We start from the raw sequence: 17,010 nt of genomic DNA, 5'->3' as shown, positions 1-17,010 counted from the left end.
ATATCAAAAAGCCTCACTAAATGTCAGAACTATGGCTCAAATTCTTAAACATTCATGCTCGATATTTCCTGTACTTATCATTTTAACTGCCACCACCTGTTTTCTGAGCTTCTGTGTCTCTGCACGTTTATTTCCAAATAATTTGGATCATAAAAATAACCCCTTATTCCATTGTTGTTTGCTTGTTATATGATTTCATGATCAGTTTGTGAAACTTTAACACAAAGCTATTTCTTGATTTTTCCACCAACAAAAACAGAACCAAAAACAAGCATCGACCCATTTTTCGTTTTCCAATACTGGATTTTGAAATGAAAATCAAATGTACACAGACCGAAATCTAAATGCAATCATACACATACATTGCCATATTACATTTTAATTTGGACAGTGATATTGTTCCATACCAGTTCTTCATCAGTGGCCACAGGATTATTTTTGGTTGATGGACTATTTTCAGCTCAGTAGTGACGTTGCATTGTTCCTTCAGCAAGACTGCTGTGGGATCCACTTGTACCAGCACACACATGCCACTACCATGCCAATGTCACTGCACTGCTGAAAACTAAGCAAACCCAATGTAAAGCAAGTCACGTTATAAAATCACTAACCACATTGTAACATTGCGTGACAACATTGAGATTGGAGTAGAGTTTTGAGCATACTAGTTTTGACCGTTTTTTTAAACTTTGAGTATCAGCTGAAGAAAATATCTGTACTGTGCCTTCCTTAAATATGACTTATTTGGCTGTGGGGCCTCTTGCACTAGTTTACAGGCCCCGTTTGCCCACGGAGGAGTTTACATGATAATTTAGAGACGAAAACCTGCTTATTGTACACAAATTGAGACTGAGAAGCAGGAGCTTGGTCATCTGGTGAAAACATCTCCCATTAAATCCACCATTAAGTCCCCAAATGTTTCACACTTAAAGTGAATTCGGTTTGAACTGCAGTCACATGGTTCAGCCTGGCGTTCTTTGTCCGAGTTCAACAGCCCGGAGCTTCCGCTTTCTAGAAAGTAAGTCTTTCGAATAATTATTCATTATTATTTTGGTATATATTTGTAAAAGACATGCGGGTAGCATAATGTTATGGACGTAAGAGTCGCGTCGGAATGTATAGACAGTGAGGGAGCAGATAGATCAGCAGTTATACCTGTTAACTTTGGCATTTGGGTTTTCTAGCTGCTTTGAATATGCGAGTTGGGGCTAGAGGCTTCGTCCCAATTCGCGTGCTTGTGTACTAGCTACCTTGAGTTAGGCGTTCTAGTTCTTAAACGCCACAAAGGGCTTTTGAGTTCATATGATGAATAATTTTGCCTATATTTATAAAGAGCAGAGGCCGTTCTGCTATTAAGGATCGTGTCACAATGTGTAGACCGTGGAAGTGAAAACGGAGCTGCCGCCCACAAATTCTGCGCACTACTTGGACCACTTCGCTAGAACTGGCTAGGCGTTCTAGTTAGAGGGTAGGTGCGCTTATTGGGGTACAGCCGCTGTGTTAGCTTAGCGAGGCAAGGCTAGGCTAGCTGTGATAGCAATCTGACCATGGAACAGGGAAATAGGCGCCAACTGCCAGTCTTACTCATTCTGGAGCAGAAAAGCTTATAAAATTAAAAAGTGAAAGGCTTAAATATATATTTTACGAGTCGTCTTTGCGCTAAATGGTGGAACTTCATATTCTCCAGCTAACATTAGCTTGCTAATCCATGCGATTTAGTTGAATAGCTAGCTAGTAAGGTAGCGTTAACTAGAGGAAACAACTACTGGCAAAAAACTATAGCTATTTGCAGCTAATAGCAGCCTCAATTAGACATTTACCTTTTGAGCGTAATATATTTAGCTGATATTTAAAAACTGCTTTAAGTCTTCTCGAACAACGTAGCTCGCTAGCTAACCACCATTTACCCGACTTAGCTAGATGCAAGTCTAAGATGTAACTCTCTTGTAGGAGTTCAGTAACGTTAGGTTAACTGTTAATTAAGAGCAGCCCAGTCTAGTAACGTTAACTGAGTTATCAACTTTTAAACTTTCGATAACTAAATTAACTTTACTGTATATTTAGCCTTGATGTTAGTTAAGCAAGTGGCTATGTTTGTTATGGTATATGCAACGATGTGTACATTAGCATGCTATGCTAGTCTATGATAATGAAGGACTTTACTATATTTTTGTTAACTGGGTGGTATTTTTTTATTTAAACGTTATGCTGAAGTAATCAAGGCGAACACGGTTGTAAGAGAGCCATGGAGAAAGAGGCACAGGGAGGCGAAGGACCCTCCGGGCAGCAGAGGATGGAAGAGAATATTTCCAACACTGAGGACAAAAAAAGCCTGTCCAGCAGCACAGACATTAGAGATAACGACACAGACCGCAGTGCTGGACAAGCCTTAAGTGAAACAGGCAGTGAGCTTGTAAAAGGTGTAGATGAGCCTCCAGCTGACTGGTTTGAACCTCTGGAGGAGGACTGTGTTGATGATGATGTCCAAAGCTGCGACCTGGACATGGAGAGCCTGGCTGGGAGTGAGCGGAGTGGGAGTGTGGCGGGCAGTGAGTGGAACCACACAGGAAGCGGAACAGTGGGGTATGTTAAAAGACTACTTTGTAGAAAAATCTAATTTCCCCAATTTCCCCCTTACCTTAAACGTAATCAAGCAGCCAAGACACGTTTGGTGTCTGAAGGTTGCCTCTTGTTTTGCACTGGAGCTGCTAAGTTGTGGATAATGGAAACTTGAGCTATACCTCAACAGCTAGTGTCATGTGCTGTAGACTGCACGATTAAATCATCACATCCTTACAGACGGTGCAAGTATCTATACGTTTTTTTTTCCCAATAGTTCTGCATAATTAACTTGTTAACATGTGAATACAAAGTCATTCAGAGTGGCTTGAAGTGAAATGTGGTGTAGTGGTTCCCTTTACCAGCAGTGGTAATGGGAACCAGAGGTTTGAAGTGATTAAAGGGGAATTCTACTGATTTTGCACATTTTCTGTATAGTTTAATCATTAAAATGTAATAGCAAATAATTTAGTGTGTTTATATTAAATGCTCAGAAACTTACCAACTCTAACTTGTTCACAGTATGGCGGATGAGAATTAGATGTCTGAAGCGTTTAATGCCTCTAAAAGCTCCCTCATAGACAGCTTTTGCACAAAATCGTTACCAGTACACTGCCTGATGCCTGAAACATTGTATTACAAAAGTGTTAACTGTGTGAAGATTTCTTTTAAAAACGAATACATTGGTGGAGCGATACATGTGGAATGTTGTAAGGCAAAATAATTCCCAAAGATTTTTTTTAGATTTACCACTGCTTTACCATCGTCAACATTACCTATATATATTTTATAAAAATGTTTACGTTCACTATGTGTGTGTTTTTGGATAGTTTGGATGGTATTATTTGTGTTGTAGACATAAACCAGCTATTAGGGGTGTACTTTGTGTACTTCTGGTGCCGGTCCCAAGCCCGGATAAATGGTGAGGGTTCCGTCAGGAAGGGCATCCGGCGTAAAACTTGTGCCAAAACTATCATGCGGATCACAAATATGATTGCCATACCGGATCGGTCGAGGCCCGGGTTAACAACGACTGCCTCCGGTGCTGTTGACCAGCAGGGTGCCGGTGGAAATTGGACTACTGTAGGTCGAAGACCATCAAAGAGGAGAGGAGGAAGGCAGCGAGAGAGAAGGAAAGGCAGGAGTGTGGAGGTTAGAGTAGGGACTCTGAACATAGGGACAATGACTGGTAAAGGCAGAGAGCTTGCAGACATGATGGAGACAAGGAAGGTAGATATTCTGTGTGTCCAGGAGACCAGATGGAAAGGAAGCAAGGCCAGGAGGTGGATTCAAACTGTTCTATCATGGTGTAGAGAGGAAGAGAAATAGAGTAGGGATTATCCTAAAGGAACAGCTTGTGAAAAGTGTTGTGGATGTAAAGAGAGTGTCAGACAGGATCATGAGCCTGAAGTTGGAGGTTGATGGTGTGATTTTGAATGTGGTCAGTTCATATGCACCACAGGTTGGTTGTCAGTTAGAGGAGAAAGGAATTTTGGAGTAAGGTGGATGAAGTGGTAGATGGTGTCCCTAGAGAGGAGAGATTGGTGATTGGTGCAGACTTCAATGGACATGTTGATGAAGGGAACAGAGGGGGTGAAGAGGTGCTGGGTATGTATGGTGTGAAAGACAGAAATGCAGAAGTTCAGATGGTTGTAGATTTTGCAAAGAGAATGGAAATGGCTGTGGTGAACATGTATTTTCAGAAGAGGGAAGAACACAGGGTGACATACAAGAGTGGAGGGAGGTGCACACAGGTGGATTATATCCTTAGCCAGAGATGCCACCTAAAGGAGACTGGAGATTGTAAAGTGGTACCAGGGGAAAGTGTAGCAAGGCAGCATAGGGTGGTTGTCTGTAGAATGAGGTTAGAAACAAAGAAGAGGAAGAGCGTGAAGACAGAGCCAAAGATTAGATAGTGGAAGCTGAAGGAGGATGGTTGCAGGCAGTTCAGGGAAAAATTGCAACAGGCCCTTGGGGGCAGTGAGGAGCTACCTGAGGACTGGGAAACTACAGCTAAGGTGGTGAGAGAAACTGGCAAAAATGTGGTGGGTGTTTCGTCTGGTCAGAGCAAAGAAGACAAGGAAAGTTGGTGGTGGAATGAGGAAGTTCAGGAGAGTATACAGAAGAAGAAGGCAGCTAAGAAAAAGTGGGATAACCAGAGAGATGAAGGAAGTAGGCAGGAGTACTGTGAGGCTAGTCGCATAGCGAAAAAGAATTGTGGCAAATGCAAAGGCTCAGACCTATGATGAGCTGTATGAGAGGCTGGACAGTAAAGAAGGAGTAAAGGACCTGTATCGTTTGGCTAAACAGAGAGATAGAGCTGTAAAGGATGTACAGCAGGTTAGGCTGATAAAGGATAGAGAGGGAAATGTACTAGTGAGTGAACAGAGAGTGTTGAGTAGATGGAAGGAGTACTTTGAAGAACTAATGAATAAGGAAAACGAGAGAGAGGAGGACAACGTGGGGAGAGATAGTGGATCATGAAGTGCAGAGAATTAGTAAGGTGGAAGTAGGGGTAGCTATAAAAAGGATGAAGAATGGAAAGGCAGTTGGTCCAGATGACATACCTGTGGAGGTATGGAGATGTTTAGGAGAGAAGGCAGTGGACTTTTTAACCAGGTTGTTTAACAAAATCCTGGAGAGTGAGAGGATGCCTGATGAGTGGAGAAGTTGTGTACTGGTCCCCATTTTTAAGAACAAGGCTGACGTGCAGAGCTGCAGTAACTACAGAGGTATAAATTTGATGAGCCACACCATGAAGGTATGGGAAAGAGTTGTTGAAGCAAGGCTAAGGCGAGAGGTTCAGATCAGTGAGCAGCAGTTTGGTTTCATGCCCAGAAAGAGTACCATAGATCCAATTGCGTCAAGAGCCTTGCGTTGAGATGTACCATGCGTTGAGAGTGTTGGTAGAGAAGTACAGAGAAGGTCAGAAGGAGCTACATTGTGTCTTTGTGGATCTAGAGGATGCATAGAGAGGGTGCCAAGAGAGGAACTGTGGTACTGTATGAGGAAGTCTGGTGTAGCTGAAAAGTATGTTAGGGTGGTGCAGGACATGTATGAGGATAGTGAGACAGTGGTGAGGTGTGCAGTTGGAGTGCCAAATGGTTTCAAGGTGAAGGTAGGGTTACATCAGGGATCAGCTTTTGAGCCCCTTCTTGTTTGCAATGGTGATGGACAGGTTGACAGATGAGGTCAGGCAGGAGGCTCCATGGACCATGATGTTTGCAGATGACATTGTAATCTGTGGTGAGAGTAGAGAGCAGGTGGAAGAGAATCTGGAGAGGTGGAGGTTTGCACTGGAGAGGAGAGGAATGAAGGTCAGTAGAGACAAGACGGAATACATGTGTGTGAATGAGATGGAGGCAGGTGGAAATGTGAAGATGCAAGGAGTAGAGGTCGTAAAGGTGGATGACAAATATCTTGGGTCAACCATCCAGAGCAATGGACAGTGTAGAAAAGAGGTGAAGAAGAGGGTGCAGGCAGGATGGAGTGGGTGGAGACGGATGTCAGGGCTGATGTGTGACAGAAGGATAGCAGCAAGAGTGAAAGGGAAGGTTTACAAGACAGTAGTGCGTCCTGCTATGATGTATGGTTTGGAGACTGTGGCTCTGTCTAAAAGACAGGAGGCTGAGCTGGAGGTGGCGGAGATGAAGATGCTGAGATTTTCGTTGGGAGTGACAACGCTGGACAAGATTAGAAATTTCAGATCAGAGGGACAGTGAAAGTGGAGCAGTTTGGAGATAAAGCCAGAGAGGCCGGGTTGAGATGGTTTGGACATGTGTTGAGGAGGAATAGTGGATATATTGGTCAAAGAATGTTGGAGATGGAGCTGCCAGGTAGAAGGAGAAGAGGTAAACCTCAGGGAAGGTTTATGGATGTAGTGAAGGTGGACATGGAGATGGTTGGTGTAAAAGTAGAGGAGGCAGTAGATAGGGCAAGATGGAGGCAGATGATCCGCTGTGGCGACCCCTAAAGGGAGCAGCCGAAAGAAGAAGATTTGTGTTGTAGACATCATGACCCCTGGTTCCTATCACCTCCATTGTAAAGAAATCTGAGTTGTTAAGTGTCTCTACATTGAGCTATTTTGACTTAATTTACTTAAGTCTTAACCTCTGCATTATGCAGAATGTTTGAGAAACCAGTAGAATTCCCCCTTAAAGCCTTTAAAAAGCTACCTCACAGAAAGCTGTTACATGAAATGTTTAGAATATGTTGCATGGTGCCTAAGACATTGTGTGCATTTACATGCACACTAATAATCAGTTACTGAATTATTCAAGTGGTCATGTAAACAAAATATTCTGATTTCTTAGTTTGGATTAAGGACATTATAAGATTTCTTGAAATCCAATAAAGAGATCTGGATTTTAGCTCAGTAATTGGGTTTTTCTCTTTCCTTGTGTTAATCCATGCATGTGCACATACAGAGGGTAGAGCTGTCCTGCAAACAGTGTTTGTCAGAGTACCCATGAAATGGCAACAAAACGGAGCACTGCAGAGCCAACTACATACTTGACCAGCGGAAGAATTTGAATATTCTTTATCTTCTGGATGATGCATAGTCATTGCCACTCCAAGTTTAAGAAAAAGCAATAAGCCACAGCATGAAGTTTGAATTTTATGTCACAAGTTTATTGGTAGGTTACAAAGCAGAGATACGAATATTGCCTGACTCATGTAGACCTGTAGTTCTCTGAATAAGTACTCTGTATAATGTTAACATGTTGATCGAATTGCTTACAAAACCTAATTTTCTGCAGTTACCATATTTTTTATAAGTACATGTAAACACACTAATTACTGTTCTTGAAATAGGCCTTTTGGCCTCATGCATATTTTTAAATGCCTTCATGGTGGAGAGGTACATGCAGGGCATTGTAAGGCAACATAAAACCACCATTTACCACAATTTTACCACCATCAACATTACATAGAACAAGTCAGAAGTCATGTGAAGATTCACATGCAAGTTCTTTAGGTTTAGGGCTAGAAATGTTTGTTACATCTAGTTAGTGAGTTGCTCAAGGCACTTACAAAGTGAGTCAAGGGGGCAATAGAAGTTTGAGGAGGGTGCTAAGTACATCTGAGTATTGTCTTCTTAGCTGTCTTAAGATATCCCATGGTCGTGTAGGATTTGGCTGAGTAGAGGCATGTATAAATTAAACAAGAGCAACCCAAAAATAGAACCCTGGATGACACCACAGGCCACTGGCACTCTCTCAGAAACGTTAATTTCTGTTTCAACTAAGTAGTTCCTATCTTGAGGGTATGATGTAAACCATTTTTACAAAAGTATGCCAATGCTGTCTGAGGGATCGAAGGTCGTGGGCATTCATTGGTGGTTTTTGGTATTGTATTTTTTAAATATATATGTATAACACACACCCCAGTAATAATACATATGTATTTTACAGAAGGGGAAGAAAACCACCACGGCGGCGGGTTGGGGATGAGGACTGGGAGGACTGGCCGATACTGGGTGAAGGCTGGAAACGCAGAGTGGTTTTACGCCGCTCTGGTATGAGCATGGGGCAGATAGACACATACTACATGAGGTACATTTACAGCAGAACTGTCACAATTAATTGGTCATTAAAAAAACAAAAATTAGGTTGGCCTGAGTGATAAATTGCAATTATCAAAAATGTTTCTTCCCTTTTAAAATACATTAATAACATTAACTTACAACTTATGAGGTGTAGTTCTAAAGCCACATCCACATGCTTTACATGTGAAAGGAGATGAGTTGTTAATTGTTGCAGCAGAGTTGCTCAGCTACAGATGTTTGTAGGAAATCATGAAGTACTATATTTTCATAATTTTGCAATTCGTCTGAACTATTTCCATACTTGAACTATATGTGGGGAAAAAGCAACGGTTTTCATCTGACTTGCAGAGACAGGAACTTCTGAGCCTCCAACAAAAAAACAAATCAAACGTTGCACCTTTTTTTTAAATTGATTTATTTATTGGATTGTCAATTTGTCCTCTTTTTTACTTTGTACAACAATTGCATTAAAACCCAATATATGCTTTATTTATCTTGTAGTAACCACATCGTTTTAAAATGCACAGCTCATACAATGCTATACCATGCTTACATTATTTTTACAGAAATATCATGTATAATGATTTTCATTTTAAGGGCTCATTTGCTCTACTGTAGTCTAACCACTTGTTAGTCACCTGAAATAGTGCATTGTTTTAGCTGTAAAAGGGATTAACACATTTTGTACGAATTATTTCATATTTAATATTTTTAGTAAGCTGTTTAAAGTAGTTGTTTAGTTTTTCAGCAGTTCTTTCCCAAGAAGGAAGTTAAAGCCTTCAAAGCAGCACTGCAGTACTTTTCCTCACCGATATACGCTTACATTGCCCTATTGTTATTTTCATGATGATGTATACAGTGATTAGTACAAATTCTAAATTCTGCTTCTCTTTTAAAGTAAGAAACAATGCTTGAAGAATATACCCATTTATTATTTTTTTGCAATGTAGGCTTTTGATATATGACAGCCGACCATTACATTAAGTACATTGCATCTACCCCTTTTTAGCCCTTTTTACACTGCTCTTCAAAGGTCAGGAACACTACAGAGCTGGTATTAGCATATTAGCATTACATCTACAGTGTACACCTGTATGGTAAGTGGAGCTAATGAAATGGACAGTGGGTGTAGATGCAAGGAGGTGTACTAAATGAAGTGATATATCAAAACACAATGTGATTGTGTGATTATTATGACATACTGTATGGCTTTTTTTTTCCCCAAGTGGTGGATCGGGCTTGCATATAGTGCTCTTCTTCAGGTTTTAAGACATCAAATTTATGGCATATTTTCCCACTCTACTGGGAATGCTCATGCAAGCGTTTTCAAGATGTCTTTTGGATTAATGCTGAAATGCAGTGTTCTGTAATAATAATAATACACCAGCCTTGCTTAAAATTAGAACATATCTTTCCAAACTGTACAAAACATTCTGATCGTGGCCAGTTCCGCCTCTGCAGTGCCCCTTTGGTTCAACTCTGCTACAGGCATGCATTGCATGTCTTTGTACCAAAGTGCGATGACGTGTCACAGCATTCAAATCAGTCAATCAATGTGTAGAGAGATGACTCTGCTTGTGCTGCGCTCATAGATGTGAAATCACATAAGCCTAGAGCGATGGAGAACAGGTAGTCTGACAGATCGATTAAGTGAAGATTCTTTCAAGTCTCCATATAGCTGCTGATAAGTGTCATAAAACTTGGGGCCAATGCAACAAGCCCTGCATGACAGTGTGTGACCCTAACCTGGTCATATCTGTGAACAACAGTCTCCCTGTTATACTTCTGTGCTTGGAATCAAAAAGGCAGCAAAAAAGCTAGGTGATTGTGGTAATGCTAGAGAATGGCTAGTATACGCTGATTAACTTAGGCTGCAAAGGTTGGGTTTTTTTCTAAGCTTTTTTCTACATTAACATTTACCGTACTGTGACCACCGCCCTACTCTAAATGTTCTCAACAAGTGAGAGGTTTGTACAGTGCCTACAAGTGCATCTTTTATAGAAGGAAATGGTACTCTATTGGACTAATAGAAGCATGTTTTTCATAGCTTGATATCTTTATAAAGACTTCCTTGCTTATCTTTGTCAAATAAAGTATTTTGAATGGTTCTGCATGATTTGTTTCTGTTCAGTCCATTGTTGAGTCATATTGTTTGGCCTTTTAAATGTCAAAATGATCAGTGGATTACTCAATTACTAATATAATCAGTCGTGACATCACTACACAACACACAGGCAGCGTGTTATTTTGTCTCTCTGTTATCTTATGCTTGGCTGTGGATCTTTATTTATATTAATCAGTGGTGTGTTTTTTGCAGCCCTAAAGGAGAAAGAGTGCGGAGCAAGATTGAGCTGCTGAAATGCATTAAAAATACAATCGACCTTACACACTTCGACTTCAAAATGGGGAAATTTTTCGATGGTGAACCACCAAAAAGAGGACCAAGGGTAAGTGAAGAATAATTGCTGAAGAATGAAAAGTGCATCTAGACTGTATGTGGAAGAAATTCTGGGTGTGTAGATGAACATATCTGAGGGACAGTCATGTGCTGATGCAGTGCCCCCAAAAGGATTTGGAAACTGTAGCCATTGGTATATTTTAATGTTGTTCTTTAGGCTACTTTATAAAATGTTTAACAAAATGGTATCTGTCTCAGAGAAGCACTTTTGGAAAAACATTAAACTGGTAGACTCTCTGTGGACGGAGCCTGGAAAAGAAATCCAACTAGACTGCACTAAGGGTATTGCAAAGTATAGAGCTGGAAATGTTTGCTGCTGATTTCTCAGTGATGCTGATGATCATGATTCAACAGAGCACTAACTTTCAGAATCAAGCCTGTACTGTGATTGGAAGCACTGTTTGGGTCTGTAGCTGCTTGGTAAGCTAACGCTAAGTTAACATATCAGGCTAAAAATCCCAACACCACAGAACAGGGTTTATTTCGCCTTTGTCCTTTCAGGCTGCTCGACTTCACAAATTTTAATCATTGGTTTTAATAATTTTAACTTGTGTCAGTGCTTTAGCTAGTTAGCTGGATTAGCTCTAACATTCTGTGGTGGCAGAGCTGTTAGCATGCTAGCGAAGCTAATACTAATCAGCTCCTCTCTCCTGTTGGCAGCACTGTTTAATATTTATCAACTGTTCGATAGATGGTTTGAGATTTATCGAATGATGGCTTGAAAGTGTTTACTGTGTTTTCTTGTATGGTAACCAGGTAAAGCGAACCCCTTTTTTTCGATTTTGAAATAACACTAGACAAGATGCCAAAAACGTGCTTTGCTTCAGCTTCCACTCTTTTTTGCTCAAATACTCTCACATGCCGTATACCTTGGAAAATGTCAAGAAATTATGAAGATTTGAAAAATAGATAGCACACATGCCTAGTACAAAGGCTTTTTGGATGCCTTTTAAAATGAATGTTGATTTGACATTTTGTTTCTTTACCCTATGAACTTGGGTACATTTTTAAGTATGCCAAATGTCCAAACACTTTGTGTGAATATTAGAGAATGCATTAATACATCAAATGAATGCGTCTGCTGATGATGATAATATTGAATAAAAAAATTACTTTTTTTTTGTCCAGTAAGCAGTGGGGATACATGCAAATGTAAATAAAAATGGTCTATTGTCTTTGTTATCTGTATTCTACTGCTGTGCAAATTGTTTCTCCAGCCAAGTGTTAGGGTGAAACTTCAGATTGCATGCTACATCTGAAAGGTCTCTGAAGATTTGTAGTGGTGTGATTTTGAGGACAGAGATTTATACCTCATAAGAAATGCTTTGACTTTTTGCTTTGTTTTTTTTTTTTTGTTGTTTTTTGTTTTGTTTTTTCTTCTTCCTCTGTTCTGTAGAAGCGCAGGATGGGACGGTCCTCTCCAGCTGATTGTGGCTTTTCTTCTGAATCAAGTTTTCAGAATGAATCGGCAGATGCTGCTGACCGCACCTACAGTCCAGGCCCCATGTTCAACCTTGGTCAGTCTGCTCAGAGCAGGGTCAGTTCACCCTCTAAACAAAAGGACAGTACTTCTAGTCCAGCCAAATCTCATGATGACCCCAGCTTGGACCTCAGAACCCCTTCCACCACTCCAAATAGCCAAAATGGTCCGTCTAACGGAGGATTTCCTTCAAAACCCTCAGACGTGCCTGTTCGCCCCAAGAATGACCCAGCATACATCCCACCTAATGCTGTCCTCGGGTATGACTACTCAACACTACACTGTCTGTGTGTCTGTGTGTATGTATGTATGAGAGAGAGTATGTATGTGATTTTTTTTTTTTTTTTCATTTTATTTATTTTTTCTTTTAAAGGACAGTGCTGTATAAAGTTGTTTCTGTGTTTGCATTCTTTTCTCCTAGCATCTGCGTAAGGTGTAGGAACTCGTTTACAGGTGTAGAGGGACAGACCATGTGTGGGAAATGCAGCAGAGCATGCAACGCCTGTAAGTTGTTAAGTTAAATAACAATTTTCACACAACACAACATAGTATGTCCACCGCTTTATGTCTTTGTGCTCAGTGCTGTGCCAGTGTTTGTGCTACACAGCTATAACTGTTTTTTGTTTTTTTTTTCATCTAAATTGATAAATAACAAATTTGTTGGTTAAAAAAAATATTAATTTGTGGGTGATTCATGTATATTTTGTTTTATCACATCGCATACCTTGATGCTTTTAATATTTTGAAAATTTTGTGGTATTTTTCCGGTATTGCCCAGCACTGGTATATCATTATTTAACATTAATATCTAAGGATTTGTTTTGTGTTTTGTCTAGCTAAAGACAACCGCAACATTATCTTCAGAAAGGTAAGTGATCGTGAGGTTCATGCGGATTTTTCTTAATTAGTTTAAAGAAGCAGGGCAAGAAGCAGAGTTCTTGTCACTGTTTTGTCCAGTGGCTTCCATGTGGGTTTTGCCGAGCCTGCCAGCTGACAGAGGATTGTGGGACGTGTGCCAGCTGCAGGAATGGAAAATTGAACCCTGATGCTAGAAGGCCTGTTCGGTGCCGCAAGAGGAAATGCTTATGCCCCACTCTCAAGGTAATGAAGCAATGCAGTCGGTTCTTGGCCTCATTTAGTGCCAAGCATGCCATACGCTTGAAGATGGTCGGAAGTATGGCTTTTGAGATTCTATTTCTAACTCTCTCTTTCTTAAAGCTCTAGTTGGAGCCAGTAATATTGGTTTTAGTTGCCCAGTTTAGTTGCTCTGCTCCTGATTGGGTATTAGAAAGCGGTCTAGAGAAGTAGAATGCTTATTTAGACTAGACTGGGTGATCATCACAGTTGAGTTTAATGTGTACTCATAAATGTTGTTTTTTACTTCTAAGATTATGATGCTCGAGTTATTCCTAATAAGCTGGGCAGGATTTGCATTTGGTGCTACTGCAAAAATAAATATCATCGCTGCTTTTTTGCTTTACCTGATAATTGGTACCTGGTAGAAACATCCAGTCGCTGATGGGCTTGGAATTTCATCTAAATGATGGTAGTCCTGCCCAACAGTATTACTTTTCCGTTGAGACAGGTATCAGAATATTTGCTGTGCAATTGTATGTGTATGTTTACTGGTGTATAAGAAGCCATCCACATATCAGAGCCAGATACTCTTGGCGGTAGAGGAAAGCACCAAAAACTCACTGCAAAGGAAATCTGTTTCAATATTGTTTTTGAAATGCCCTCACAAACATGGACTCACCACTCAGAAGTCCATTACACCTATATTACCCAAGTTGCCACTCGCCGCAGATGGAGAGAAGGGGACAGTAAGCATTGTATTTTGTTGTTGGACTGCATGGACCCTTGGCTTGGATAACCTGCTTTCCAACAGCATTTCCATCATATATTTGGTTTTAAAAGGGAAATGTCATGTTGTGGCGATGTGAAGTTGGTACTGTTACGACCCCATAGTTAAGCCTAGGGGAAAAGGGGCCAGTAACATATGGTTTTGATGTGATGTTTGTAACACGAACCGGGAAGGACAAAGACACAACACGTTCAGCGTCTTACGTGCTGTTTATTTCACACTGCACCGGGGACAAGTGAGTGAAATCCTCCCCTCAAACCAACAGCCACCAATATTTACAATATGTACAATATTTATATTTCAAAATAAACACTAAATGGACTTCTGGACCCGGACGGCGCCAAAGGAAAGAAATAATCAAAACCAACGAAAAATAAAGCTACCCTAGTTTGTTGCCTATTGAAAAACAAAACACTGACTGCACTAGTCTCCCCAACACAAAACCGAAATACATGGGTTGGCGCCCGCCCCTTACCTAGGGTGTCTATACATAGGGCCGCTACGTGACGTAATATGTATGAGCGCGCCCCTCTACCCTGTCCAGAACCCCAAGAAAACACAGCAGCAGCAGCGAGAGAGAGAGAGTTATAATACAAAAAAAACAGACTATCAGTGCCAGGAACTTAAGCTTGCACTAGGCCACATCAATAACCCGACACACAACACAGTCCCGTGAACACGGAACAGCTTAGACTCCAGGGGTAACGCCAAACTCCTCGAGCTTTGCCGGTCTTCTTTTAAATTCCAAGTCCCTCCTCCAGGTCCTGAATTCTGGATGATGATTGGCCACAGTGGGGGACGGGTCCTCTGACGATGATTGACACTGCAGCCAACCTGTAGAGATAAGGAACAAACGAGGGAGGGGACATACCGGCGAGCAAGCACGAAAAGGGAGAGGGACTAGTAAAGAGAAAGAAAATAACACCAGCCAGAAAAGCCCCCCCCTTTTCAGGCCCAACACGTAACAGTACTTGCCAAACGTTGATGCCAGGTGGACAAGAACATGGCATAGGCTTGTTTTCATACGATAGAGAAAGCTTGTTTCAAAGTAATAAGTCCTGTTTAACCATCAGGGGGATTTGTTTTCGAGTATTACAAAAACAGTAGGTTAAAAAACAGTTAGTATATAATACAGTTAATATTGATATTCATGCTGCTTTCATTTTTTAAGATGGCCCTGACATGCCCTGCTTATTATGTGTGTGTTTCTCTTGACATCAAGCATTCACCTCAACAATAGCAGTATCCATCTGCACTTCTTAAAATTAACAGTTCCTGAAAGGGGATTTTTTTTTTAGGGAAGTGTTATAAAAGTGCCATAGAAGAGCCCTTTTTTGGTTCCTTTTAGTTGATGCTTTTTTCAAAGAATGATTTTCGTAAATGAAAGCATTTACAGCCAAGATTCTTGTAGGAACTTTGTATTTAAGATAGTCTTCAGTGTGCATTAAATATATTTTTTCTTTTTTCTTTTTTCAGAGGAAATCTGAAGATATGCCACCTGCGACACAGTATGGTTCAATGCTACCCGTAAGTGCAGTATTTCTTTTAATATTTTTGTTTATGCTGATCTAAGGAAACCAGCCATTAGGGGTGTACGTTGTGTACTTCTGGTGCCGGTCCCAAGCCCGGATAAATGGTGAGGGTTGCGTCAGGAAGGGCATCCGGCGTAAAACTTGTGCCAAAACAATCATGCGGATCACAAATATGATTGCCATACCGGATCGGTCGTGGCCCGGGTTAACAACGCCTGCCTCTGGTGCTGTTGACCAGCAGGGTGCCGGTGGTAGAGGAGAGGAGCAAGGCGGGTTGGAAGGCAGCGTGAGAGAAGGAAAGGCAGGAGTGTGGAGGTTAGAGTAGGGACTCTGAACATAGGGACAATGACTGGTAAAGGCAGAGAGCTTGCAGACATGATGGAGACAAGGAAGGTAGATATTCTGTGTGTCCAGGAGACCAGACGGAAAGGAAGCAAGGCCAGGAACATTGGAGGTGGATTCAAACTGTTCTATCATGGTGTAGAGAGGAAGAGAAATGGAGTAGGGATAATCCTAAAGGAACAGCTTGTGAAAAGTGTTCTGGATGTAAAGAGAGTGTCAGACAGGATCATGAGCCTGAAGTTGGAGGTTGATGGTGTGATTTTGAATGTGGTCAGTTCATATGCACCACAGGTTGGTTGTCAGTTGTCAGGAGAAAGAGGAATTTTGGAGTAAGATGGATGAAGTGGTAGATGGTGTCCCTAGAGAGGAGAGATTGGTGATTGGTGCAGACTTCAATGGACATGTTGATGAAGGGAACAGAGGGGATGAAGAGGTGCTGGGTATGTATGGTGTGAAAGACAGAAATGCAGAAGTTCAATTTGGTTGTAGATTTTGCAAAGAGAATGGAAATGGCTGTGGTGAACACGTATTTTCAGAAGAGGGAAGAACACAGGGAGGCATACAAGAGTGGAGGGATGTGCACACAGGTGGATTATATCCTTAGCAGGAGATGCCACCTAAAGGAGACTGGAGATTGTAAAGTGGTGCCAGGGGAAAGTGTAGCAAGGCAGCATAGGGTGGTTGTCTGTAGAATGAGATTAGAAACAAAGAAGAGGAAGAGAGTGAAGACAGAGCCAAAGATTAGATGGTGGAAGCTGAAGGAGGATGGTTGCAGGCAGTTCAGGGAAAAATTGCAACAGGCCCTTGGGGGCAGTGAGGAGCTACCTGAGGACTGGGAAACTACAGCTAAGGTGGTGAGAGAAACTGGCAAGAATGTGTTTGGTGTTTCGTCTGGTCAGAGCAAAGAAGACAAGGAAAGTTGGTGGTGGAATGAGGAAGTTCAGGAGAGTATACAGAAGAAGAAGGCAGCTTAGAAAAAGTGGGATAACCAGAGAGATGAAGGAAGTAGGCAGGAGAACTGTGAGGCTAGTCGCATAGCGAAAAGAATTGTGGCAAATGCAAAGGCTCAGACCTATGATGAGCTGTATGAGAGGCTGGACAGTAAAGAAGGAGTAAAGGACTTGTATCGTTTGGCTAAACAGAGAGATAGAGCTGGAAAGGATGTACAGCAGGTTAGGCTGATAAAGGATAGAGAGGGAAATGTACTAGTGAGTGAACAGAGAGTGT

The 17,010-nt window shown here is 41.3% G+C and overlaps 1 protein-coding gene across 7 annotated transcripts in view; it reads left to right on the top strand.

Moving 5' to 3' along the window:
- Positions 1–930: 930 nt before the first annotated feature.
- Positions 931–17,010, top strand: part of mbd1b (methyl-CpG binding domain protein 1b) — a 37,670-nt gene continuing 21,590 nt past the window's right edge. For 2 of the 7 annotated variants that reach the window (XM_017725178.2, XM_017725172.2), the window contains exons 1-8: positions 1,511–2,583; positions 7,974–8,114; positions 10,425–10,554; positions 11,962–12,305; positions 12,467–12,549; positions 12,882–12,913; positions 13,003–13,146; positions 15,386–15,436. In XM_017725178.2, coding sequence (XP_017580667.1) covers positions 2,246–2,583; positions 7,974–8,114; positions 10,425–10,554; positions 11,962–12,305; positions 12,467–12,549; positions 12,882–12,913; positions 13,003–13,146; positions 15,386–15,436 — 1,263 coding nt within the window. In that variant the 5' untranslated portion in view covers positions 1,511–2,245. Of the gene's footprint in view, positions 1,019–1,346; positions 1,469–1,510; positions 2,584–7,973; positions 8,115–10,424; positions 10,555–11,961; positions 12,306–12,466; positions 12,550–12,881; positions 12,914–13,002; positions 13,147–15,385; positions 15,437–17,010 lie in introns of those variants that run through there. The other 5 variants (XM_017725173.2, XM_017725174.2, XM_017725175.2 and 2 more) reach the window with 5 other exon arrangements.

Source organism: Pygocentrus nattereri, chromosome 21, assembly GCF_015220715.1.
Source record: "Pygocentrus nattereri isolate fPygNat1 chromosome 21, fPygNat1.pri, whole genome shotgun sequence".
Taxonomy (NCBI): domain Eukaryota; kingdom Metazoa; phylum Chordata; class Actinopteri; order Characiformes; family Serrasalmidae; genus Pygocentrus; species Pygocentrus nattereri.
Note: the sequence above shows the minus strand (reverse complement) of the source record. Positions and strands in the feature narration are given on the sequence as shown.